The 27,744-nt window shown below is 45.1% G+C and overlaps 1 protein-coding gene across 1 annotated transcript; it reads right to left on the bottom strand.

Moving 5' to 3' along the window:
• Positions 1 to 2,279: 2,279 nt before the first annotated feature.
• On the bottom strand, positions 2,280 to 19,343 carry PLEKHF2 (pleckstrin homology and FYVE domain containing 2). Its single transcript, XM_068672301.1, has 2 exons — positions 19,187 to 19,343; positions 2,280 to 5,733 (listed from the first exon to the last, which is right to left on the bottom strand). The coding sequence occupies exon 2, from the start codon at positions 5,717 to 5,719 to the stop codon at positions 4,970 to 4,972; it is 750 nt and encodes a 249-aa protein (XP_068528402.1). The 5' UTR covers positions 5,720 to 5,733; positions 19,187 to 19,343; the 3' UTR covers positions 2,280 to 4,969.
• Positions 19,344 to 27,744: the final 8,401 nt, after the last annotated feature.

The raw sequence follows: 27,744 nt of genomic DNA, 5'->3' as shown, positions 1-27,744 counted from the left end.
TCGCTGGAGCTGGTTGCCTTTCCTTCTACAGTAAACCCCACAGCACTTTGCATGCTCACGACGGACCGAAAGACCGGGTCTTTCCTTCCAGACAGCGTTAATTTCCTCGTGCCTTCACTTCCTCAGCGCAGCAATTAGCTCTGCTGTCATCCCCGCTCCTGGCACGCCCACAGCCCCGAGCTCCCGCAGGCATCCTACCAGCAGGACGGCATTCACATCGCCCTGTCAGACAGGAGAGGCAGGCTCAGCCCTCCCTTACTCCTTATCTTCCTGATAAGGATGAAGCCAGCCAGGTGGATTAGGCAGTGGCTCTGTTTCGCATGCAGACACACAGAAGGAGGTGCCCTGGCTCGTGGGGGAGCTGCCACTGAAGGCGGCACGGGACTATAGGACGCGTGCACCAAAGGAGCCACCCATCCCTCCAAAAACCAGCAGGTCCCCGTCCTACACAGCCCTCTAGGAGATCACTGGTAACTCACGGGCCCGTTACAGCCCCACAGGTCACAAGCGCTCGGCAGCAGCAGCGACGTGCATGGCACGCAGCTGGCAACACCCCGATTCTAGGGATTACATTTGCATGCAGACAACAGCCTTTGAAGAGAAAAATCTAAATAGTTAAGTCTAGCCAGAAGCTAAATTACAAGGCAGGCATTCACACCTGTAACGAAGCTGACCACATCTATAGACTATTCATCAGCAGAAAAAGACTACCTAGGAAAGGTCAGCGGATGCTCTTGCCTGTTTGACGAGGCTTAAGCCCTGGAGTTTGTATCTCAAAACATGCCTGAATGCAGGCTGGGGGCATCGCCTGGTGTAAAAGACTCTCCAGAAGCTTATTTGAGATTTGTTCTTGCCATTTAGACCCTGCACAACTGAGAACGACCTCAGCATTGGTGAGGCCACACCTGGAGGACTGCGTCCAGTACAAGAGAGACCTGGGCCTACTGCAGAGAGTGCAGCAAAGGGCCATGAAGATGTTGGAGGGCCTGGAGCAGCTCTCCTAGAAGGAAAGGGGCTGGGACTGCTCAGCCTGGAGAAGAGGAGGCCCAGGGGATCCCATCACTGTCTGTACATCCCTGAGGGGAGGGTGCAGGGAGGATGGAGCCATGCTGTGTGCAGTGGTGCCCAGTGCCAGGACAGGAGGCCCTGGGCACAACCTGGCCCCCAGGAGGCTCCCCCTGAGCACCAGGAGCCCTTCTGTGCTGTGCGGGTGACGGAGCCCTGGCACAGGCTGCCCAGAGGCTGTGGGGTCTCCTCCTTGGAGCCCTTCAGCAGCCGCCTGGACGTGGTGCTGGGCACCCTGCTCTGGGTGTCCCTGCTTGGGCACGGGTGGCACCGGCTGGCTCCAGAGGGCCCTGCCGGCCTCAGCCACCCTGGGATTGCGAAAGTGAAAAAATCTGAAGGCTACTTTCACCACATGCTTGGTTTTGCTGCTGTTATCTAGCAACTCGAAATTAATTTGAGACACTTGCTTAAAACACTTACCTAACTGCAAGTTTTGGAAGTTTTTGGATGTAGAAAAACACAAACAAGTGGCTCTCATTTCATCAAACATTAGGCAATCCTAATCCAAGATAATTCCTATTATTTTCTACAATTTTCTACTGGGAAGAAGAATAAAAATAGGAAGAAAAAAAATCAGTGCTCAGGCACTGGAAGATCCCTGCTCTTCTGCAGCTCTGCCTGCTCCCAGAGCTGGGCAGTCTCCTGTCAGTTTATGGCAATTACGGGAAACTCTGAAATCACAAAATCACAGATCCATAATCTGCTGCCATTTAAACATTAGCCAGTAACGACGATAACCACCGCCTCGTTTGCATCCAGAGATTAACTAAAGCCTGTCCCCCGAGGGAAAGCCCCACAGAAGCAGAACGTTTCTGCTTATCTAACAAGCAGATTATGAAAATGAGAACATTAAAAGCCCTGCTGCAAGCTCAGCTTTCATTAAATCCACTTCCCCATTTTGTGAACTTCATTTTGACCTCGGTAACAGCACCTGACCCTTGCAGACTGCTCACAAGCTAAAGGAAGTTCACCTGCATCAAACGTGGAAGAGAAACAGCTTAATTTATCTCCAGATAACAACTGCTAAATCCGTAACTACACTTAAAGTGCATCTTAAATCTCACCCTGCATGCATATTCACCCCCATCTTGCTAATAATCCCTCCTGAAAATGAATGCACCTGTTGGTTTTTATCTTGACCCGTGTTTTTACAAACTGCCCTACTTTTTTTCACCCTCGAAGGCCCACGGTTAAAGAAAATTAAACACATAGGCTTGAAGCTACACCATATATTTGTAAATAAAATAATTTGACAGAACAAGATTACAAAGTACGAAGTGAGCCCTTTCATGAGTTGGTAAGTACAAGAGAAGTTAACGTCTGTTGTAAAACTTGTAAAGTCTTAAGCAAATACCACCAAGGGATATGAGTTTTACCATAGAACACGGCTTTTTTAATACTTTCTCAAAAAGCTTGGCCCACACGCATCAGTTTCAAATGAGAAATCCCCCCATACACACAGACGCAGACATCGGTTTGGTTACAGCTTCAGGGATCAGTGCGGCACAGTGCAAGTTCCATTCACAGATAAAAATCAAGATATTCGAAACAGGTATACGAACACTCTGCAAAATACAGAACGTGATCCAACTCCTGTCCCCCAAAAAGTGCTGGGATGAGCACGACGTAGAGAAACACCGGGAAAAATACACCAAAAAAAAAAAAAAAAAGAGATGGAACCTTTAACAAGTTAGTATTTGACAGTGTGAGAAAGGAAAACAACTGAATCGGGAAGAACATTTTTGTTAGCCACTCAATGTATGTACAAGGGAAGTTCACGTCTCGATTCCGTACAGAAACTGAAGCTGACAAGTCTCCACTCCTGAAACTTCAACGTTTTGAGCAAGAGAGGTACAGCAAATAGCTCTATTAATTGAAAGCATCATCTCAGAATAGCCCATCGTCCCATTCTGCAGGGCAGCATCCCCGTCTCTCAAGGAATGAGCGGATGGAATTACTTATCTCAGCTAGGCTCCGAGTATCTACAGTTGCATATTGCTTATCTGGTTATTTTACACAATCTTCCTGGTCCCCAGTCTCTTATCAGAAAGCATTTCCACCCCCACCCCTTTTTTTTAAATGTTTATTTCAAAGCAGATCAAATCCTCTTCAGTGCTTTTTTTTTTTTTTTAAAAAAAAAAAGTTATTTTCAGAAATTGCCCAAGCTAAAAATATTACCGTGACTTTCACCTGAAGCACCGTATTGCAGGCTGTTAGCGCAGAGTGCCTCCCTGAAGATGCTGAGTGCATCTTCAGCTCCTAGAAATCTGACTGCTACGGCTCTGAAGTGCTCGGCTACTTTATTTCTTTCAAATGACTGACGTTTACAGTGTACAGAATGGGAGACTAGTGCAATATGCAGCATCGATTGTTTATTCAATAAATATTTATCCCAATTTTTGCCATCCGAGGCAAACAGTGCAGAAATTGTCACTTAAAGATATACCAAAGTTTAACAATTTTTTTTTTGTATAAAGTCAGTTGCTACTATATTCATACAGCTATTTCAAAGAGATTTTTTTTCCCCTTCAAAATTGATGCTACCATTATAAAAATATAAAAAACATAGCATTTGGGGGGCTTAGCACATCTTTGCAAGTCTAACTTTTACATTTATATAAGAACATGACATTTCAGTATTCAAGAACTTGCTAAGAGTAAAAACGAGTACTATGGTAGAGACATTTTCTGCACTTTTATAGTTCTTAAATATATCTTTCTTGGTCCTGGGTACACACTTAGAATGAAAGAACTTGCATCTCACATTTATCCTGAGGTCAGCTGTGTAAAAAGGACAGCCAATTTTATACAGATATTCGCAGGCTTGTTTGTTCAAAATTTGAGGTTATTTTTAAGCGAGCCAATAAAATTTGTGAAGAAAAAAAAAAAGTGAAAGAACTCTCACCCACGTTTTAAGAAACTAGTTAGTGTTGCGTTTGGGAAGTATCTCCAAAAATATATCAGCTATCACAGCAAAATGCTAAATCACCCCGCTAAAATCTCTGTGTGCATTTGCCAAAGTTTAAACTGCTCTGAAAAGAAAACGTAGATATATCCCTGTGAAAAGTCACCCTCAGCTTCTCATCTCCAGATGCCAACCGCAATGGGGTGGAGAGAACCCCATCAAAGGGCAGGGGCACCTGCAGCGTCTTCGGGTCTGCCTGGACGGGTGAGGACGTGTGCTCCAGGTCTCCGTCACCCGCTGTGGGTACGCAGCCGTGACCTGTTGACAGCTCCACTTGGAACACAGCAGTTATTCCCAATAGCACCAAGGATCTCTCGGATACCAGCATCAGGTGAACACAGACAACATGGAACAGGTTTCTATTCTTCCTGAATCAGCAAAAAGTGTTACAAGGCACTGCTCGGTATAGGAAGTCATAAATAAGAGCAAAACAAGACAATTTCCAAGCGTGGTGACATTCGGGGTTGTACTTACGTCACATTTCAACTCGCCATATACCACGGTTAGAAGAACCGGACGGTCTACGGGATTAACCAAAAGATCACTGTTCTGTGCATGCTTTGCTTACCATTTTCCTCCCCATACCCAAAACACGTAACAACATATCAATAGGAAACATTAGGAAGTACAGGTTGTTAAATTAAGAAAGTATTTTTGAACTTTCCGATCTTCCATTAAGTCTAACCTAGACATAACTCAAGTATGAGAGGCTGGAAAATGATCTGATTGCAAGTCTATCCCTGCAGAGGAGTGAAAAACCTATTGTCTAGAGAGTTCATAGATTGAGGCACATCGCAGCTGAAGATATTCAGGCATATTTTATGGCTAGAACAGGATTTTTCTGGGGAACCTAACTACAGGCTTCCCCAAAAGCAGCTCCATATGGTCTGAAACACAAAATTGCAACACGTGGAAAAAAAACAAACAAACGTTTGGTCCTTAATCGCTACTGTCTTCATCATCGTCATCATCCGACGCATCGTTTAAAGAAGACTTAGGCGACTGGCTGTAGGAGTCTGACCTAGCCGACTGACAAGCAGTCATCTCCCCCGTCGAAAGAAGGTCGTAGCAGAAGTCGCAGATCCGCACGGGCTTGGAAGACTGGCTGGGGAGGAGAAATCTCTTCTCGGAGCAAGGCCCGCAGACGACGAAGCCACACTTGCGGCAGTGGTGGCGACGGTTGACGGGCGTGAATTTTGCTTTCTGGCAGCGCATGCAGACGGTGGCCTCCGAGTCTGGCACCCAGACAGCGGCGTGTTCGTTACTAGGAGTCTTCCCGCTCTTGGAAAGCAGGTCAGAAACACACTTGTTGATGTGGTTCATCCACTCGGACTTCTCCGTCGCGGTGGCGGCGTAAACCGCGAACGACTTGGTGGGCGTCTTGATGAGCCACCCATTCCGTAGGTCGCCTTCGTCCTGGATGGAATCGATGGTGACGTTTTCCAGCGGGATTATGTGCTGCTTGTTGTACTTCTTCTTCTGGATGACGATGTTGCCGTAAACAAGAATGTCATTGAAGAGGAAGAACTGCCTGGCTTTGGGCTTCTTCCTGCACAGCTTCGTTAGGACTCCCTCTCCGATCAGGACGCGACCCGGGATGGTCAGAGGCTGGCCGGCTGCTCCAAAGCAGTTTTCCACAATGCTTATCCTTCTCGTGTTTGCCTCGCTGTTTGCCAAGCGATCCACCATCTTTCACAAGTATCCTAAAAAAGGAAAAAAAAGGAAAAAAGCCAGTTGTTAGAACAGAGCTGACCCAACAGCAGCCTTCCATGAGGAAGGCGCCAGACCTGCGTTTCTTAAAATATCAAACCAAACCCACTGGCTCGCAGGGGCCAACTCGGACTAGATTTAAACAAGTATTAACTCCTAAGAATTTTTAGCAACTGATTAGTCCCTTTTAGAAGCAAAAATGTTCCATCCAGCTGACAGCTATCTTTATCGCACCGACAGCACCTACAGAAGCTCTCGGGAGCTTCTGGAAAGGAGGAGGAGGCTTCCCCTCCAGTCAGGTTGCTGCGAGCTGGTTTAGTGCTCATTTCTTGCCTTGAACCACGTCTACATCCATCCCGATTACGCGACGCACGCGGGCTGAGCACCACACAAGAGCAGTCATGCAGCTCTCAGCTGCTCCTGAGAAACAGCGAGTGACCTGCGCTGGCTGAAAGTTTAAGGCAGGGAGGCTTTATATGTCAGGAAGTGCTGATAAGATAAGCTGCAGAATAATATGTTCCGATTATGGATTAAAACCACCCCCTCGTCCTGCCCCTAGCAGCGCACAAGATCTCCTCGTGTAAGGGTTAAGATGTTAAGGCACCGAAAGGTGAACCGAAAATAAGGAGCTGCTGGAGTGATTCATACCTCCAGTCCTCCACATTCACCTCCCTTTTCTTTCAGATTTACACCGCCTGCCTTCTCTACGGGATCAGTCTTTAGAGGAAACGAGGCCTTGATGCTACTCAGACCAGCACAACACTCATCGCCTCCATCTTCTGCCTACAAATTAAAGTTTCCCTACAGGATAGCGATGAAAACTCTCCTCCGCACTGAAATTAATTCGTGGCGAAATCTCTCATCAGGCCTCATCTCCATACGTGTGCCACCCTTACTCAGATCACACAACTCCACAGTTAAACGAGATTAAAAATTAACTTCTAAGTTACTGCTTTGAGAGTTAAATCAGCTCTCTGAAACACAATGTAAATGAACGCGCTGAAATGGTGTCACACAGGGACTTACTCAGCTCTAGCTGAGCTGACCATTTTCAAGCTCTGCACATGACATCATCTTGTACCAAAGCCTGACACCGAAACCAGGAAAATCTATTCGAGATGTTACCCAGCACGTCTGCTGAACCTTTTCTTACCTGCCTCGCAGCTTTAGTTACGGTATTTCACTATGGCACTAACCAGTTTTGTGCCCTGAGAGAGGAATTATAAAGCCACCTAACATGAAATTTATTGTGATCTGCAGGAAGTTGGGGAAAAATCACAAACAGGCTGATAAGAAAAAGGGTTGAAGAGATGTAAGACACACAGGCAGTTACACTTTCCAGTAGGTATGAGCCAAAGCTAAAAGACAGAAAATAAAAGGAGGAAAAGAAACATGGGTGATCTCCACTGCCCTTCCCATTAGATCAGTTAAGCTTAGTGCTAGGAAAATATTTTTTCAAGCCATCTTTACTGCAAATCACACATTTGTTTTTGGTCTTCAACCAGAATAACCACCACTATCTTCTTTATTAAGGGTTGTGAGCGCTGAAATGCTGGCTGCTCATCTCTGAGGAAGAGACGGGGAGTCCGCGGGGAAGGAAGAAAACCAAACCAAAGCAACCCCAGGTGATTTCAATCTCCTTCCCTAGACACGTTTTTCCTGTTCCTCTTTCCAAAGCTTTGTCCATCGCTAAACAAATCCCTACATCCTTTTGCAGCACTAAGTTTAACGAGAGAGGCAGCTAGAGACAGCTCGACCTTCCTTCTGTGGCGATGCTCCATGGAGTGCAGGGAGACCTGGGAGGTGCTCAGCCAGGGCCTGCCTTCAACTGGTGAGTAAACAGAAGCATTCCAGTCAATATTAGTAGAATTATACCCCCCCAAACCCCAAAATGGACTCAAATGGACCCCTGCGGAGGGGAAATCTGTCAGCAGGGTGCAGAGGACGCAGACCCGAGGATTACACCATGCTGCTACCACGACTGGGTGCACAGCACCAAGCTGCACTTCCAGATCATTTACCCACAGATTACAACGAGCTAAGTGCTCTCGCTAGGCCACGGGGGAGGAAAAAAAAAAATCTGAAAGGCAAACCCACCCACAGCCATACCGCTGAGTTTCACTGCTGGTGTGAAATTACAGCGACGCGCGGCGCTCGCTGCCAGTAAAGAGCGAACTCGGCTCAAGGTCACCGCGCCAGTTTTCAAAATACGAGTCCCTGGGAGGAGAACAGAGGGGAGAGAAGAGGCTAAAGGTTTTAATTAAATGTTCCCTGGGACGACCTAGGGGAAAACAGCTCTACCCGGGAGTGTTTGATAATCACCGTGGCTCCAAACCAAGGCACATGACTCCCGGCCTGTGCTGCAGGCCCTGCGCTCAGCTGGCTGTTGAAGCAACCACTTACTGGCTTTCTGGGACAATTTTGGGCAAGTTAAGGACTATTATGACAAAAATATTAATAAATAGATCCTCGCATCTCTTCTAGATCAAAGCTTTTTTCTATAACATTCAACTAATTCTCGCCCAGCAGCCTCAGCTGAGGTAACGAAGGCCGCGGGCTGCTGGCGGGTCGCTCCACCTTCTTCCAAGGCACGAGCTGTGGTTTTCCACACTGCAGGACTTTTTAAAATAAGCACTCTGGCATTTTGCTCATAATTTTAAGCCTTAAGTAAAACGCCGTGGAACTTTTGACCCCAAGATGCCGCGGTTCAAGAGCTATAGGATGTTATTCCTTACCGGCCTCTTGAAATTACAGCTTCTTCTCTTCAAGCGTGCTCAGATAGAACTGTAGGAGATAAGAGATCATACCCTGGAGCCGGGTGGCAACGCCCTCTCCTCTGCCATCTACGCCACTTTCTGTGCTTTCTTCTGAAGTTTCCACTCCTGGCTGCTGGGAGAAGCAGCTACTGGGTTGCTGCCCTCAAGATCTGATCGAACACTGCAGCCCTCAAGCGATGGCACACTGCTGGAAGCAAGCCCCAAATCCTCCCCAGAGCAAATGAGGAATTAAAAAAAGAACCACAGGCTTCAACGTGGCAGGCTGGAGAAACCCACTTGAGGGTAGAGCAGAAGTGTTTCACACGCAGCACCCACAAACTGAGGCCGCGCAGTCAGAAACCTCAAACCTGGTTGTTCAGGCTTTTACCAAGTTTGGCTCGTTTCACAGTTTTTGCATCCAAACTCCCCCAAAACCCCAAGCCCTCATGCAAGGACTCGGTTTGTCTTTAAGGATGATCACCCCCATCACACCAGATTCCTTCCTGCAGAATAAACAGATCCCCAGCTCTGAAAAGTTAGCTACCTAAGATACGCAACTTAAAGGCGCTAAATTATTTCAGGACACCAAGTATCTTCTACTTTTTCTTTCTTACTTTTACTTTTTCCTCCCAAGAAGCTTCCGTAGAAATAACAGCTCTGTATCGAGATCTTATCTCCCTCTTTTACTCCGGTTTTACATTCACATCACAGCAGCAAGAACAATCATTTCACAAGTGATCAGAGGTGGGTGTTCCTCAAACCTACCAAGAGCCAACGAGTTATCCCCTCGCCTAACAGCACACACACTCAGGATGTCAGCTATTTCAATAAATACACAACGCCCCTGACAACTACAGAGTATCGTCACTGTACACTGAACAAGTCACTCTGCACATAAATATTTCTTTTTGCCACCGTATCCTGGTGATCAAACCGAGTTTTCCAAACTCAGTGCTTCTGCGGACGTTATTTAAAGCAGGAGAATGTTTATTCTGCGTGCTGAAAAAATAAAGCAAAGGGAGCCCTACCTGATGGAGCTCCACAAACCAACCCTGCCAGAACGACACTGTCATCTCGGCAGCTGTCAGATCACCACAAAGCAGAAGCAGAGATAACACCCCAGCAGTGATTGGAGGGGAGAAACGAGGTGAAAAAAAGACATTCTGCCTTACTGATGTGGGTTGCAGGCAGCTCAGCACAAAGTCATTTCCTCACCCCAGCTCATCATGACCAGCACCACCTGCGAGACAGGCACCGAAGGTGCACAGGAGAGCCCAAATTCCCCATTTTTTTCAGCAAAGCAGAGCTCCCCTGCTTTCTGGCCTGGGCAAGAACAAGTCTCATCTAGCAGGCAGCCCCTGCTAACAAGCATTAATTAATAAGCAACTCATTTTTAACATTATTTTCCTTCACCGTTCCTTGAAGGGAGGAAAATCCTACCAGCCTCGCCGTAATTGCCAGGTCAACCATCATTATCTTTACAATTAGCAATTAAGCTGTTAACAATTAGATTTAACACACTGCAGTAACGCAGACCAGGCGGTGTAGATTTTTTTCAGAGTCATGGTATCAGGATGCAGGCAGCTCGTTCATTCATTACCACCTAGGTACATTCACAGTCCAGGCAACAGCTTTGAAGGAGGGAGGAAAAAGAAGCGTATTTAAGCTGCTGGAAAGGGTACAAGAGCTCAAGACTAACCACACAAAGGTCTGTCTTGTCCTGAAGCTGCAGCGGATTCTGGATGTTTCCAAGCCTGTTTCAGTAATGCAAGTCCCATAAATTTCACTAGCCACGGTATCTGGTCACACAGCTTGAATGGGTGAAATGGGACCAGAGCAAGCGGGGTCGTAATGTAGGTGCTGCTGCAGTGAAGCAAATGCTGGGAATCAAAAAAGAGAAGATTCAGCAACAGAGGAATAACAGGATAAAGAAAGAAAAGGCAGAAATAGATCTAAATGAAGGCACAGAATACCTTGCCACCTGATAAAACATGAAACTTCTGATAGTTACCCAGCTGTCATACAAAGTGCTGGTGCTCACATCTGCGTTTGTGCACGCGGGCAGTGTCAGCAACTGTGTTCCCCCTGCACGTTCAGGTGTAAGCCACTTTCCTCCTTGCCTAAGGAGGACGTGCATGCTTTAGAATGAGAGTTTTTGCTTAGTGCCACTGAACAAAAGGGTTACTCTCTCCTTTGCCTTAAAGAGTTAAAGGTTTCATCATGTCTGACTCCACAACTCCTAGGTTGGAAGAGAACAGAGATTTCAAATTGGACTCCATCCTGTTTCAGTACAGTTAACAACACAAGCTAAACATACATGAAAGGTACAGAAGTTCAATAAAGCTTTTACAAACCAGAAACAAGCGAAGTGTAAGCCTAGGAAAGACAGGGAGTTATCTGCAAACCAGATACCTCATCTGCATGAGATGACTGATTTGTAAGGAGATGCCTCTCTTGGAGCAGAGAAAGATCACCCTTTCCTCAAGAGCAGTTCATCAGGCACAATCAGTCCCTTGGCATGCATTAATGCCGCCCATGCCTTTCAGTAACAGGCTTCAAATAATCTTTATGCACTATGTTTGCATGTCATACAAACATGAGCCTTCAGCTCTCCTCTTGCACCTCATCCATGCAAGGGAGACGCTCTAATTTGACCTACAGCTGAATAAACATGAACACAAACAATTAAGTTACCTAAAACCCTCATACAAACCTATGATTTAAAGCTCTGCCGCAGTAATTCTGTGTCTTTGTGGACCAGCTTTTGGCTACGAAGGCCAGTCAGGACTATAATGCAGTACTCTAATCTCCAGTAACATTACTTGTAGTGTTCTTAAGAACAGCACTTGACTTTTTGCACTACCGCCAAGAAAAACACAACATAAATTTTTGATGTGCAACCTGATTTTTAAGGAAATCTAACAACCTGTAATGCTTTGAAAATAGATCGGTTGGAAAAAAATGCTGAACTAAACACAGGCACAGCAGATATTCCACTTTTCTGATATAGCTCAGAGGAGAAATCGGCATAAATCCTACTTTGGCCTCACTGGTTCCACCTCCTACACAGTCTCCTTCAACACATACAAAAAGGGATGATGCCATCACTCGTCCCAAATGCTTCACTGTGTCATCGCGGTTGGCAAAACGCAGCTTTCTGTGCACTTTGCTCTCATAGCTGTAATCAGAACCCAGGTGCTCGTGCACGAACCAGCGCTGCCTGTCAACAGCCATAAAGGTCATAATAAGGAGCTGGATTAATGATATAGAAATCCTAGGAGGAGAGACTTAACAAAATAAAGAAATAAAGTTTAAATATGTAGATTAACATGATGAGGAAAATGAAAGTTTAAGTATCCATTAGGGCATTCATGAATTCTTTAGTATTTCATTATGTATCGTACAGTTACTTAAATGCAGCTCTAATGACTTTATTTTAATTAAATATTTCAACTACTCTCCATTTTATTTTTATAAAAACAGTAAAAAGACCAATTTTACAATATGTAAAGCCAAGTGAATTTAGAAGACGTTTCACCCCCAAAAAAATGTTAGGTTGAGAGGAGAAAGGAGCATGACAAACACTTCCCAAAGGTCTTTACCACTGCTTAACACTGACAAGTAGCAACCTTGTTCCTGTACCAGGCTGTCCTGGATGCTATTTAAAACATATGACAACTGCAGCTTAAAACCCAAACCCACCTTCTAACAAGCAATCCCCTTCACAAAAGCATTGCTGGAACTGTTGCGTTTTGCAAACTGCCTTGCTACCAATACTGCCAGCAGCCGGTGAGGACGCAGATAACCTGCTGGTATCAAAGATGGGAGCATCAAGGACAAACAGCTCCATCACGATACTGCAAAAAAGTGAAAAGGAGCAAGAGATTCAAGAGTATTTCTTGGTAGAGATGTCAGCAGGAAATGAGGCCCCTCTGAAGTTTTTCTGAGCCCCCTCTGAGGTTCTTCGGTGTAATCTGTATCCAGGATCGCTGCTGACTGATCTGGTTTATGACCACAGCGCTTAGAAAGGTGCCGATAGCAGGACTGCATTGACAGAGAAAAATACAAACCTTTCCTTGGGGTAGTGTATGCTGTTCCCTCCTTGCACCATTTTTTCCACCCTTATTGATCATCAGTGTGAAATAAAATCAAAATAAAATAAAGCTAAAACACCACATGCTGCACCGCTCGTGGATGCTCTGCCTTGCCCGTGTTTTAGCACCCCCTGAATTAGCTCCCAGGTGAGCAGTTCGTTGTGCCCACAGACATCCTGAAAGTAAATTCATCTGTCTGGTCGGATGTCACCCTAAGCCTACAGTCACCATAATAACCCAGGCAGATCTGTTCTGCTGGGTTTGGTTTTTAAACTCCTGCAAATGATTCCCACTAAAACTCCTCTTAAGTGTGCAGGCCCTATTTTAATCACCTAACATCCTACAGCTTAGTAACTTTTCCAGTGCACTGCAGTTAATTTTAGTATACTCGAACTTACAACTTACGAGGAAGGTCTGCCGTTTCCTTTTCATTCACCTGTTGTGTAAGAATTGCTCATGGAATGTAAATACGTTTAAATTAAAACCAAAACACTTTTATTGTCAAATAAACACAACAAGCCCCTTACCCTTAAAATTTACAATAGCCATTATCTCACTGAGCTGAGAGAAGCCAAGGAAATTTTGATGATAGAGGCTGTTCCGAGGTAGATCTTTCAAAATATGCGACCTCACGTTCCCCAACCCACTGCCAAGCTCGTTTGGATACAGGGAATTATTTTTAGCAGATCTTCCTACCTGTCCTGCCAAACATTAGCACAGCGGGAGCAGAGCGATGCTCTCTCACTGTCCAAGCTGCTCTGCTGAAAGTTTGCTCGCACGCTGCCAGAACTGCTGCATGCAGGCAAAAGCAAGCATCGATTTTAATGCTCCGGGACTGGATTCTGCACATGAGCTTCAAATATGGGGTGGTGTTTAACTTCAATAAACTTCAACAGAAAAATAATAAAATTAAAAAAAAAAAACAACACTGATTTAGCTTCCTGGTAAAGAGATGTGCCAAATGAATCATAATGCAAAATGACCACAGGGGAGGCAAAGGGAAAAATATGAAAAAGGAAGAGGGCTTTAACCCATTAAAAACACAGATTGCTGAGTCCCAAAGCTGTTCCCACGGCTCTCTCCCTGCTGTAAGTCACAACAACTCGCTCAACACAAATCCCAAGACCATTTATCAGCGTGTTTTGGTCCCAGGAAAAATCAAAAATAAAAATCAGAGTGGCTCAGCACTGCCCCTGTGCAGAGCCAAACAAGGTTACCACGGGATTCCTTGCCTGGGAAAGCAGGGGCAGGTGCTGAGCTGGGTGCTGGCTCGTGGGAGCTAAAAGCCAGGTGTAAATCACAGCAAGGGGGGAGAAGGGACCTTGCTGACAAAGCCTACGAGCAAATTTCTTGTGAGAGATCCAGCTTTTTCATGAGATCGACTCTCATTACCACTCTCGGGCTGCTTTTTACAACAACCCGTGGTAGCTGATAGCGTTTTTATCTCCCGGCATACCAAGAAGCTGCTGCTGGAAAGCAGCAGGCATTTCTCCATCCCCACCCAGCAGCCTGGGATTCGAGCAGGAACAGGAGCAGCTCCCTAAGCTCCATCCCTCTCGTTTTTCCCAGCCCTGACTCAGGATCCCCTCCCCTTCCCCTTCTGCTGATGAGCTGAGCACTCCCCAAGCATCCACGCAGTTTTGCAGGGCTCTGCTTGCCAACCCGCTGCTGCTGAAGTCAGAAAACTCTCAGCACCTTTCAAGCTGTGAAGGAAGAGGTTTCCACCTGCACTTGCATGAGACAGGTACATACACACAGCTGTTTTTTCATGACGTCCAAGCTCTTCCCCAAACCCTCCACGACTCTGAGCAGCTAGCAGCAACCTCAAAGTTTCCTCAAATCAGCCTAAGAGAGCCCACGGCATCAGCCTACCTTTTCTTTAAATTACTTTGGGAAGGACGGGTAGGAGGGACACGGAATTATTAGTAGAAAAAAAAAAAACATCCAGATACAGCAGTTTGGCAAGAAGCATTGCCAAATCCGTGTTACAAGCCCCTCTTCAAAATCAGATGGGTTTGCTGTGTTTACACACGCAGACATCTCCAGACATCACACACAAATGTGAGATGGGGTATAATTTATTTTTTTTAAGGAAGCCCTTTTACCCCATGCTTCAGCTCAGACACTAGCTAGGCTCTCTCTCAGTCACGTCAAGGAGCACAGCCGATGCTCATGCTAGGAAGTGCAACTCCCTATTTCACTTTTTATTCTATCAATATCATTTTCATGTGCATGTGTCCGGTAAAAATTCAGATAACCTATTCAGGAAACAAAAAAGCTGCAGGATAAAGAGGTTTCTTTACCAGTTCAGTAATTCCAAGCATTTTCACAGAAGTAAACAGGACACAAGCCAGGCAATAACACTCATCACTTGAGAAATCAAGGAACCTTCACTTCAGGAGACAACCCTAATCCCGCATTATGTTGCAGGAATGGTTTTAGGTGGCCAGGTGACTGACCGCTACCTAGCACGGTCAGACGCAGCACATTTTCAATATCATAGTAGGCAAACAAACACGTTGAGTTTCTTCAAATTCTGAAATCTTCAGGTTTAATTACAGCTTACTTTAGGACGCCTGATGACACCGGGGTGCTGGAATCGAGCATCCGTCACCGCTGCCCTCCAGCAGTATTTAAAATGCATAAGCCACATTCATGCTCAGGGGACATTTAGCCCTTTTTTACATCTGACAGCCATCAGCAAAAGCCAGAAAAAATGCTTCGATTCAGCCACAACCTGTGTGTGAGAGGGGCAGTTCTTTCACCTCCTTGCTACTAACCTTTGTCAGATTTTTTTGGGGAAAAAAAACAAAAAACAACACACTCACTGCCAAGCACAGCTCTCCAAAGAGAAGTACGCTGAAAAGTTGTCTCAGAAGTTTCCTGTTATCAGCTGTTGACAGCAAAGTCTGGTGAAATTTTATGGAGGGGAAAAAAAAAAAAAAAAAGGAGGGGGTGGGGGAAAAAGGGTGGGAGTCAGTTCCTGAAAAGTTCCTGAAAGAGGCCTGCAATCACAAAGGGTTACAGCACACGGCCTTCTTGGGAAGTGCACTCGCTGCCCTTTCTCCTTTTTCCAGCTTGTCAAACATGCTTGATGCATGTTCAAGCTCCACAGCCAGCCCTTGGAGCATCAGCACGAGGCCGTGATCCTGGGGTCTGCTCATGCCTGGGCTCTCAGCCCCTCACTGCTGCATCAGAGGCGACAGGATCTGGAAGAAACAGATCTGCACAAACGCTGGCGCTGAAGTTAACAGCTCACAGTTCTCAGAAAGATGCTATCTGACGACTCAAAGAGCAGCGCGTACGGCACCCTCGTTAACATTAAATTTTCATTAGCAAGTTGAGCATACACTTCAGAAATGCAAATGCCACGGCCGCCGCCGTAAGTTTTCATTTTGCAGAAGGCATGCCAAGCGCTGGGAGCAAAAAGGTTACCTCTGGATGGCGTGCTCGGGGTAAAAGAGGCAGCTAGCACAGGGCAAAGTGGCAAGGCGAAAAGCAGAGATAGGCATCGCCATCTAGCAGCCCCCCTGATCTGTTTCAATCTGTAAAACTTGTCAGGAGATCGCATCGCAACACGGCAGCTTGCTGCTCGCATGTCATCCTCTTACGGCCAGGAGCAGCACCAGGAGGGGGAGTTGAGGGACAACGATAATCGATTTGAAATCCTGAAGCTTCAGTTTTTTCCTTCTTTTACATTTACAAAAGTGCCTAAATCCCGCTATGTTACATACACAGTATTCTGAACATAAAACATCAAAATGAAAAGGGAAAAAGACTCTTTAAAAGATTTTTTTAATCCTTAAATTGTCCCTCATGACAACAAATTTGGCAACAGAGTAAGTTTCGCTGCACCCACAGCAGCAGCACTCTTACCTATTTATGCAACCTTAAAAAGACAAATGAAACTTAACAGGGCATTTTTGACTACGTAGGATTAAAACATCATGCTGAAAAATACTCTTCTGCTCAGTAACGCTTACACACAATAATATTTCCTTTCCTAAAAGGAGAATCTTCATCCAACAGCTCTCATGCAAGCAGACCCATTCATTTCAACAGCACTGATCACATAGCCAAAAATTTGCAGGACTACTTGCTAACACAGCTGTCATCACAGCTTAGAGTTTATGACAACGCTACAATAATCTTTAGCATGACAAGCATGTTCTACCACACCTATACGCAGAGTATTTTTTTTTCTTCCCCTCTCAACTGTAAAAACAAGCACTCCACTAATCACGAAAACAAGAAGTTGTTCTACAACAGCAAACTCTGTGTTTGCTGCATGAGGAGAAAGTTTTAAAAACATGGCTCCACTTCAAAAAGTGTGTTTTTGCACCTTGTTTCTTCTCTTTCAGAACAATCCCCAGATTATCATGTTTCATCACATCACTGAATTAATCCACGAGAGCAGTAAAACGTGCATGTATACAATCATCTATCATTAAAGAAGCACATAAATTCAATGGAGTGGTGAGCTTGAATATTAACAGAGCTTGGAACAAGTCACAACTGTACCTTTAGCACTTAAAGCAGTACAGAGCAAGGTTTAATTTCTTAATACCGAAACCAAGAACACATCAACTAACTCCCTTACCTAAAAACATCTGAGAACCTTACCCATAGTTAGCCTAAAAGTCACAGTGACATCTGAATATAATAATTCAAATTTATTGCATCAAGTACTACCAGCATTCACCTAAATATTTTAATTATGTATATGAATTACATTCATTTGTTTTTAACAATATCATTTTAGAGATTCTAATTTTTGTAAACTCATGCTTCAGGACGTTAAGGGCAAATCCTATTAGCCCAGGGACAGAAGTTTCAGGGACTGAAGTTTCAGATTATAATTTAAGGAAGACAGAAAGCGGTTCTTGCTAAGTAATTTCATCGTTTGGGTCTAGGTGAAAAGACACTGCCCTGCTTCCTTCTGGACGACACGACAGAGAAACAGATCCAGCTTCCTCAGCTCCAAGTTTCTTCTCATTGCCTTTCATTTAGCATTTTAGGGACTTCCTCTCTGTGGTTTCCTACACAGGACTCAACTCACAACCACTCCAAGAGCCACATGGCCTAGCTGCGTTCAGAAGCAAGAATTTGGGGCTCGTGCTTACAAATGGGTCGTTTCTGCTGCATTTTGGGCACCCCTGGATGCTGTTTTGAACGTAAGCAGCACTGCCCTAAAACACCTGGGAAAGCGTTGCTTTTAAATGTCACGTCAATCAGCTCAGTTTGCTAATTACAGGGGGATTTCTCACCGCATTAGTCAACAGCATTCAGATGATAGTTTAAATGTAAAAACACTATGCTGAAGAGCTGCCTCCTTTGCTCACGGCTTGAGCGCACGCACAGCAAACCTACAGCCCTCAGAACCGATCCCATCATCACCCTTTAAACACTTCCCTTCCTTCAGCCAGCCAGCCCTGAGCAAACCCGTGCAATTCGTAGAACCGAAACCTGCGCTCTTACTTCTCCTTACCTCAGGCGGCAAAGAGGAATTGGCGGTCTGGGCTCCGAAACCCCTTCCAGATCTGAGGGCCTGCTTTCAGGCTCGCTCCACCTGCGGCACCAACCCTTAGGGTGTCGGGCACCCCGAGCCCTCGGGCACAGCCTGCCCCGTACCCATAGCACCGCCTCAGCTCCATCCCAAGGCGGGCAGGGGATGCTGGTGGCTGCTGAAGGCAGCTCTGGCTGCCGAGAGCTATGGGACCAATGCTTAACGTCAAAGCTTAAGCTATGAGCTATTTTCCTCCGTGGGGACACACTAGGTGCCAGGATGCACCGCACAGCTTACTAATTCCTTGTTTTCTCATCCCAATTAATAGTTTAGCCGTTTATAAGCACCGCTGCCCTGGCACACAGCGTTTCGAGGGAGGCGAGAGGGAAACCAGGCGGCAGCTTCACGCTGCTCGCTCCGCTCCGAGAGGGCGACCAACAGCCCGTGCTGGCAGATGCACCGCCCGCAGTCCCACAGCTTTTATTTTTTGGGGTGGTGGTGGGGACACACAGCCTCCGACACTTTTAGGCAAAGGGGATTTAGGGTTTTAGGGCCAGGCCCTGGGGCAGCCGCCGCCACCCCGCGTCCCCGTGCGGGCAGCGCGTCAGGAGCCGAGGAGTTCCAGGCACTTATATAACACCTCGAAGCTGGCTGTCGTTTGTAGTTATTTTTTTATTTATTTAATTCCCCCTTTCGGAGGCGAACTGCTTTCAGACAGCCCCGCGGCGTGCGGGACAAACGAGCGCCCACCGCTCCCCGCAACTTCCCCGCAGCTCCTTCTTCACCCCCTCCTCCACTCCCTCAATCCCTCCTTTATTCCTTCTCTCCTTTATTCCTTCTCTCCTTTATTCTCTCCTTTAATCTCTCCCTCCCTTCCCTCCGCCCCAAGCCCCTCGCTGCCGGGGCAGCTCCCCCTCCGCCCGCCCGGCTCCCAACATGGCCGCGGAGCAGCGGCCGGCGCTCGGGCAGGGCACGGCTCCGCCACCAAACTTTCTCCTCCCTCTCTCTCCTCCCGCTCCCGGCGGCCGAGCCCCGAGCTGGACAAGCAGCCGAGCCCCTCGCCGTCTCCAAGCTGGCGTCTAAAGCTCACCCGGCTCCGCTCCGGCTGCAGCCGCCGCCCGGCCCCGCCGCGCTGTCCCCGCACCGCCGCGCTCATGCAGCCGGGGCCGGGCTCCGGGACACCGCCCGCGCGGGGCGGCGCCGCCGCCATCTTGGGAGGAGCCAGGCGGGCGGGAAGGGCTGAGGCGAGCGCCCGCGGGTGGAAGGGGATCCTCGGGACACGAAAACATCGCTTTTGTCACGTTTTTTTTCTCTGTAAAAACACGTTTTCCTGCCCAGCACGCCAGCCAGGAGCAGGTGGCCGAGGCTCCGGGCGTGATTTCCCAGCAGTGGGCTCTGAGGGTGGTCACGTTTTGTCACACAAACATTTGGCAGCGCACGGAAGGGAGGCAGCAGCTTGTTTTGAGTTTGAAGAGCTGCCAGTCGGCTCGGAAAAACTGTCCCTGGATTGCTAAGCACAAATTGTACCAGAAACACCACCGAAGGCGTAAATACAGAGGGGAGGCGATAGCACGGCACAATCCTTTTGACGTTAACTTTACGCTGGGTGGAAGAAAGGATCGGAGCCCCCCGCGATACCACAGGAGTCTGCAAAACGTGCTCTGTGTAAAGAAAGTTTCCTTCGTGTGAAATACAGCAGGGTTCCACGTTACAGCTAATTATTGGGCAATAAGGCAGCTGGCTTTTCTGGGGAAAAAATAAATAAATAAATAAATAAAGTTGGACATGCCCAAAACCTGCATGGGTGTGTGACGAGCAGCGGGGGCCACTGCCACGCATCCGCGCCAAACGTGTTGCTTAGCTCCGCTGTTCAGTGAGTGAATTTCCTCCAGAACAAAAACAAGCAGGGGAACCAAAACAAAATCCTGTCTGCAAGTTAACAAATCCGATCCCTTTCAGTGATTTCTGGAATTTCAAAACATGCCCTGATGAAGAGCCAACAATCTGTAACACAGAGAGAGAGCCTGTTGAAGGACAGTAAGTCTCCAGACAAAAAAACTATGAAAAGCCATCAGGGTCCTATGCAGAAAACAAATAATGGCCACAAAACCACGTGTGCATGAAAACCACTTTTATTAACACTTTTTTTTTTTTTTTTTTTTTCTCTTAAACCATATTGTAGCTTTTTAAGCTCTGGTGTGGACTATGCAGTCCACCAGCAATAATTTTCTTTCCTAGGCTTTTTGTAAAACATGGGAGTTTTCTTTCTCACTCCTATCATTTCTTCACTCCTTTTTGGAATCTGTTCATTTTCATTTAGTCAAAAGATAGAAGGGAAGATAGTAATAATGTTTTAAAGCTCCACGATGTCCCAAACAGGCCTGTTCTTGAAAATTAACAGCAGTCATACTAAGCCGTTTGACATCTGCTTAACTTTGTGCCCTGTCCCAAACAGTGCCTACTAGTGGAGGCTTAGGAAAAACAAGTGAAAATTGCCTATTTATCTCAAACTGAACTTCATGTAATAGAGGTTGCAATTAATACGTTCCTTAATAGATACCGAGTGATAATGAATCCTTAAATTTATCTAGTTCCTTTTCTTTCAGTTTCATAAAGTCACATGCAAAGGTATTTATTCTGTAAACAATCATTAGTTGATGATTGAATTATTCGATTCAAAATAGAATATATTTAATGATATAAAATTAACAACATAAAATGTATAGATGATCTATAAACATACACTAACAAAATTTCACTCCCTTCTGTAGGAGCCGGCACACCCTCTGCTTGTATTCTGAAAATAATCACTGCTTGCTAACCTTTGATCAGTTACTTCCTGGCAAACCCACCACAGCCGACTCATTGACCAGCCAGAGCCAAGGATGAACTGTGGAAACGTGCTGTTAATCATTTCTGAACACGATGATCCTCTGAGTAGGATTCAGGTCAGCAGGTAGTTTAACTGCGGTCGGGTCAAGGTGGGATTAGAATTGTACTCTTGCCACAAGAAAAAAAAAATCATTAATGGCTCATAGCAAACTGACCACAGCTGCAGTGGAAATAGCTGAGTGATAAATAAGGTTTCACACATCTTTTTAATGGAGCTGTATTTGACATACATAACATTGAAATATTATGGCTATTATTTTGCATGTAATGTTAATGAGAAGAGACATTCAAAAGAAAAGCAGTTTGATATCCTTGGATACAACTGGTTTTAAGCATTTCATTTTAAAATATCTGAATGTATGGATTTCTTTTTTTTTTTTTTCTGTGAAAGAGCACATTTGTCTCTTTCATATATTATAAGCAACGTCCAGTAAAATTACATCACTAATTGTGCATCTTTTAAAAATAACTTCATCAAGTTTATATTAACAATGTGGATTTCTGTACATTAGACGTCTTCAATTTTTTTTCAAAAGCTGTGAAAGTTGCGTTAAAATTACATAAACCACTGCTGCTTACTGGAGACCTTGCACCGCTATGTTAAAGAGCCAGTATCTGTACGTGTACAATAGAAACTAATCTTGGGGATTCAAATTCAAGACCTCAGGTCAATTTGTAACTTCTCTCAGATAAAATTGCTTAATTGTGTTCCGTAAATTTAGCCAGCCCCCAGCTGTGAACTGGAATTCAGGTGGATATCTGCAATTTTTGGCCTCAGTTTTCGGTTGAGCTATTTCCATTTACATCTTTTGCAAGCATTTTACACCTTAACCTACCCTAAAAGCCACAAAGCACAAACAGATCGGTTATTTCTGAACTGAGCTCAAGATAGACTCCAATGTAATGTTTTTGCTTTCTGCCCCTCTGCTGCACTCACCACACGGATGAGGCACAGCAATAACCATTTAACACCGTACCTTAACAAATAACAGAGCCAGAAAGGCTCAAGCCAAGCTCATTTTCTGATGCATCGTCTCTCTTGACACTGTGAACAGAAAGGGACCACTGTTTTTGGAACAATAAGAGTTTCTGCCTGTTGCTCACCATCTGTATATTCAAAATGTCTTCGGAACTTGAGGGCAACTTCCGATCAGTCAAGGGAAAAGCAACAAAACCTATTGTTTGTTTTTGTGTGGTGAGAATTCGTAACCAAGAGGGCACACTCACACGCCAAAGGTGTGAAAGAATGTGGAAGAGTAGCAGCCGTAACAACTGATGCCTTCCCCTAATGTTTAGAAATTAACATAAACACAAAACTTTCCGTTTACTTGGTGTTCATCCCATCTCTTCCCAATGACCTTCTTTTTGCTCAGTTCACACAGCCAGACTGCTAGCCAGTGGCCTGAGAAGACAGGGCTCAGAAGCTGAACCAGAAGTATTTCTTTGTTTCCTAGGGATCAAGGTGTCTCATTCTGAACTGGCAAATATTCACGTTATTTTTTCTGCCAGCTTTCATTAAATAAGCTGTAACGCTGAATTCTAAGCTTGCACTGTTGAAATCAAAAGACTGTCACCACCTCTTTTAAGAAATTAACCCGTTAAGACAGATTTTTTAAGGGGAAAGCTTCAGCGAGCCCAAAGTTTTGTCTTTTCTGGCTTTCCAAGTGCCATGAAGGCACAGCATTTTTGCAGTTCAAGTTTATCTTAGTAAAGGTTTAGACTATATGATTTGTAACCATACAAATCACATCAATTTGTCAGGAATCTGGCTCTACGAAGTGCTCTGCAAAACACTGAAGGAATCCAGTCCCGTGTGTTCATTCCTGAGTAAACCATATGCTGAAATTTGGAATTCCGTCCTCAAGGTGTCCTGCTCGGAGCCGTGGGTTAAGAGGCTGAACTCTGGATTGAGCGACTCTGCCTGGACAGAAGCAAGCAATAACTTGGTGAGGAAAGCGTGGATAGCTCGTAGGGTGCTTTTACATCTCCTGACATTAGGAGACAACAAACAAATGTTACGCTGTATTTGAATCTTTGTTGTTTTTGTGTTGTTTTTAAGCAGTGATAACAGTGTCTGGTTGTGGGCTGGCAAGGAACGATTTTCAGACCTCCACCCCTGCAGCAGCGCTTCGCAGCAAAGCTTTCCAGCAGACTGAGGCCTGGATCCTGATCTCCAAAGCACATAAACACCCAATTCCCAGTCTCGGGAGAGGAGCTGGTTGAGGTCTCCGTTCCTGGGACACCCATGAAGGACCACAGCTGTACGCTGTGCTCTTAGGTGTTCAGTTTGCTGAGGGGCTCCAGAGGATGCTGCGTACACAGAGCCTGCACGACGTGGTCATGAGATAAAGCTCACTGGGACAGCTCTGAGCCTACCCAGACACAGCTCCAGGCACCTTGAGAACCCTAAAGGTAAGGGGCTGCAGAGGTCAGGGGCAGCTGCTGAGCAGCAGCTCCTTGCATCGTGGTTTTAGATGCATGGGGTGAATTCCTGCTCTGCCTCACCGTAGTGGCTAATGCCCTTCTCTTACACTACACAAAAAGCTGATTCTTTGCAGGCAAGCAGAACTCCCACAGCTTCTGCAGCTACCGCTCAGACCTCTAATTTCTGAAAATTGCATCCATCATCCCTTACACATTGCCACCTTTGGCTCGGCTCCCCTAGGGAGAGTTTGGCTTTGGGTTTTTTTAAAGTTAGAGTGAAAATATCTGGGGGCAGTTGACTGAATCTGGGAATCTCACAGATTTGCACAGAGGGAAAACAGCCACCAACCTTTTGGGGAGGAGAGAGAGACCAGGCTGCTAAAGCAGGATGCCACATGCAAGCACTCTGAAGGCGCGTGGTCCTTCTGACACTGAAGAAGGCTGACAGTGATAGCTTAACTATTTCTCCTTCCCCCTCATTTAATTTTATGCTTATTTAAGCATGGCAATCTAAATAGGCATGGATGCTCTAAACCCCAGTGTTTCGCTCTGCCTGCAGTATCTAAAGAAGGTGTGAAATTACAAAATGTAAGCTTTCACGCTTCAGCCTTAACTGATTACACGCAGTCATAAGTCAAGAAACAGCATCTAGATAACACTCTGGCAAAACTAAACACGCTCTCTGATCTTTTAAGAGTTTGGAGGGGTTTTTGTTTTGTTTTGTTTTGTTTTTTAAACTATAGACTGAGAGAAGTCTAAACAATCTCCCCAGCCCAGCCCCAGCATTTTGGCTTTGATTCTCCAGAGCACGGTGATTCTGATGTAGGAAACCGGAGGAGATGCTTTTGCATACAAAATTTCCCCTCCCTGCTAAAGTTCCTGTCCTGCTGGCACAGATTAGAGACCAAAGTAGGAGCAGGAAGAAAACATGACGGTCTCTTTATATATATTGCATCATTGATAGCGTTACTTAAAACATCCTTTACGTTTCTTTAAAATAATCCCAGAGAATAGCTGTAAATCTGAAATGGACAACAAAAACTGAGTGCTTCCTAAACTATAGCAACAATAATAACAGCAACAATAACAATAACAACAGTAACAATAAAAATAAATAAATTAGCAAAAGGAGACCTTGTAACTTCTTACAGCAACTTGTCAGTGAATATGAAGAGTAAGTGGGCACACTGATTCCTTAGGTGCTTAAAGAAAAAAAAGAAAAAGCTATTTTTTTTAATAGCTCATACATTTTTAAGGCTGATAAATTACAACACAGACTGTTTAATACAAGGACAAAACAATTAGAGCTCAACTAAAGAAGATGCCCCATCTTGTCACATACTGCAGCTTGAAATAAGAGTGCAGATTTTGTTCATTACAAACAACAAAAAAAAATGGATTTCTGTTTTAAGGCAAATTCCAGCCTTTTGCAGCAACTGAATGTGAGGTTTTTGTTTATTTTTAAACAACGGGCTGCAGTACACGGGTAGCTGCCCCTAGCCCTTCCAGCAGGTTATACACAAGTAGCTACCGTTTACAAGCTGCCATCCACTGCCAACTTGCAAAAAAAAGCATCTCAGCCAGTTATTACTGCACAATTAAAGGTTCAGAAGTCCCCTCACAAGCATAAAGAAAAGGAGCATCCTCCATTAAAAACTCTCAGCTTTATTTTTTATTTTTTTTTAAATCTGTGAAATAGAAATGGACATCTATGCTGCATTTCAGACTTCAGGCAGGTTTGGAGCAGAGAATCTAAAATATCCAGAGCAGATTAGCCTGCTGCATATCTAGCTTACTCCTACCAGAGCAGGTTTCTAAAATTCGCTTCAGATGAGAACATAAATCAGTGAATGATTATCCATGAACGGCTGCTTGTCTATAAAGGTAAATACCAATTAATTTATAGCCTGAACGTAATGGTTTGATTGTAAATTTTGTCCTGTTCTTTGTACCTGTGGATGTTATTTATTTTTTTTAATATTAAATATTTTTTTTAATATTTTTTTAAAACACAATTCAGTGCTTAACCAAAAGGAAACAAGACCATAAAGATCAAATAGATACACAAAACACATGGCCACTGAGGAGCATACCTGCTAGATCACTGTTTTACAAGGGCTGGTTAATTAGCCGTGATACAATTAGGCATGGAAATTATTTTCAGAAGTGTAATTAGCAGCTAGCAACACATTTGCTAGTTTTTTTGATAGGCGTGACTGGCAGGTTAGCACCACTGTGAGGAAATACTTTTTCAGATCCAACAACAGGATGTTTTTTTTTGTAGGATGGGGAATTGTACATTGCCAGAATTGGTGAAATGAGTTTCTAATATGGCACCAACTGCAATGAAGAAGTAAGTGGGGAGAGTGCAAGCAGCCACCCTACGAGCACCTTGTCTGCAGGTATGTAATGCCCCCATTCCCAACACTGCCCCTAAAGGCAGGATCAGGCCCTGCGATCCAGGAAAGAACTGCTTCTGGAAGGACACAGAGCAGACACAGATCGCTTTTTCAGGCAGCCTCCTGGCATCTGCACTTCAACGCGCTGCTTTGCTTTCTAAGATCGCCAAAAACTCTCTCGTGACCGAAGTCATAACTTGAATTTCCTTACTCCGTATCCTGTTTACTAAATTCATTGATAAATTCCTCTCGCCGTGCTAACCATTCGCTGCCATCACATGGTTTCTTCTCCACCCTAGAACAAATCGGCCCTTCCACTGATCCCTTTGTGAGCACATCGTCGAGATTTACTCCACTCCAACACCAAAGCGACCTTGCGGCCTGGAAGCAAGATATCAGCGAAACAACCCGATGCAGTTGTTATGCTGCGTGGCTTCCCTTCTTTCCCTCCTCCTCCATCCCTAAGTTTCTCTAAGTTCCTGCCAAAAGTTAACTTTACAGGAGGGCGATTCCTTCTCAAAGGGAAGACGGGGCTGCTGCTATTGTCCTGGCTCTGCAAGCGAGGAACAAAATGAGGAGCAACTACAGAAAGAGACATTTGTAAGGCTTTCTCCAGAACAGAAACAGAGTGAACATGCAGCTGGCCTCGTAGTAGCAGCTAAAACTTCCACCACGCTAACAGATTTTGGGATTAAAAAAAAAAAAAGCCACAAATTTTGTTGTCAGAGATTTGTTACAGAGCACTGTACACTCAAATACAGGAGGCTGTTATACAACCGAGCATCTGGGCAGATTAACTCCGATGAAACAAAATCTCTGGGAAAAAAAGAAAAGCTTATTTAATAGAACGAGGGTGATGGCAGAGCAAACTACTGGATTTGTGTAACTGAATCACGCTGGATGTCAGGAAGCACTGTTTCACCAAAAAAAAAAAAAACACAAATCAAACATATTTTGCACTTAATCTTCATAGATGCTAAGTACAAAGCTCCCAGTAAATTCCCACCAAAACCAGAGCAATCTTTCCAGAGAGAGAGGACTAAAATGACCTGAAACGTTCAGGAATATGTTTCGTCAGCTGAAGAGAAGGAAATCAGGGAAGCCACATAGGAGGGCATCCTGAGAGACACGGGGAGCATCAACAACAGGGCACCCGAACCCACCTTACAGCGGCAGCTGTGGGCAGCGGCAGAGAGGGATGAGGGGGCAGGAGGAGGACAACGCCAAGCTAAGAGCACGGTGAGAAAGCATTTGGCTGAGTTGGAGATTAAAATAATGAAGAAAACTCTTACAAGGTTTTTCTTTATCTGTTGTAAAGCGATCCTCCCACTACCTAGTCACTCCAAAGCACAATCTCAACACAGTGAAATAATTTCTGTGCTGCAGCTCTGACTAATTTCACCGCTTTGAAATACTACATAAACACTAGGTAATTGAAACAGCTGGAGCTTTTCCTGACAGTTTTCTTACTTCCAACTGTATGCAATCATCCTTCCAACCATGAGGCATCATTACTACTTGCACGGAGTTCACACCTTGCACAAAACAGAACTGCTGAGCTGATACACACCTAATGTACTGCAACTGCTTCAGGGCACAAACAAAGGTGGGGATTTTTGTTGGTGTTTGTTTTTTTGCCGTGAAGAGGAAGCTATCAGAAGGATCCATTAGTACAGAATTTGTTCAAGAAGAACTCTCACACTGCTGTTATTACAAGAAAAGAGACAAGAAAAGTAATCTCAGACAAGGACATATGACTTGGCAGACTTGTGGAGCAGAGAGATCAGCCTAATATTCCAAGAACAAACTTAACTGCTGCCAGCAGGCTGACAGCTACAGCTCATGCACATCTGCTGCTTCCCAGGAACAGCAGCTTGCTCAAGGGTGAAGTCAGACACTTAACACGTCTATCAAGTGAAGACATTAAAGAATA

This window comes from Anas acuta, chromosome 2, assembly GCF_963932015.1.
Source record: "Anas acuta chromosome 2, bAnaAcu1.1, whole genome shotgun sequence".
NCBI classification, from domain to species: Eukaryota; Metazoa; Chordata; class Aves; order Anseriformes; family Anatidae; genus Anas; species Anas acuta.
Note: the sequence above shows the minus strand (reverse complement) of the source record. Positions and strands in the feature narration are given on the sequence as shown.

Excerpts from the sequence above, each read along its gene's own strand:
- PLEKHF2 (XM_068672301.1), bottom strand. The coding sequence starts at position 5,719 with ATGGTGGATCGCTTGGCAAACAGCGAGGCAAACACGAGAAGGATAAGC.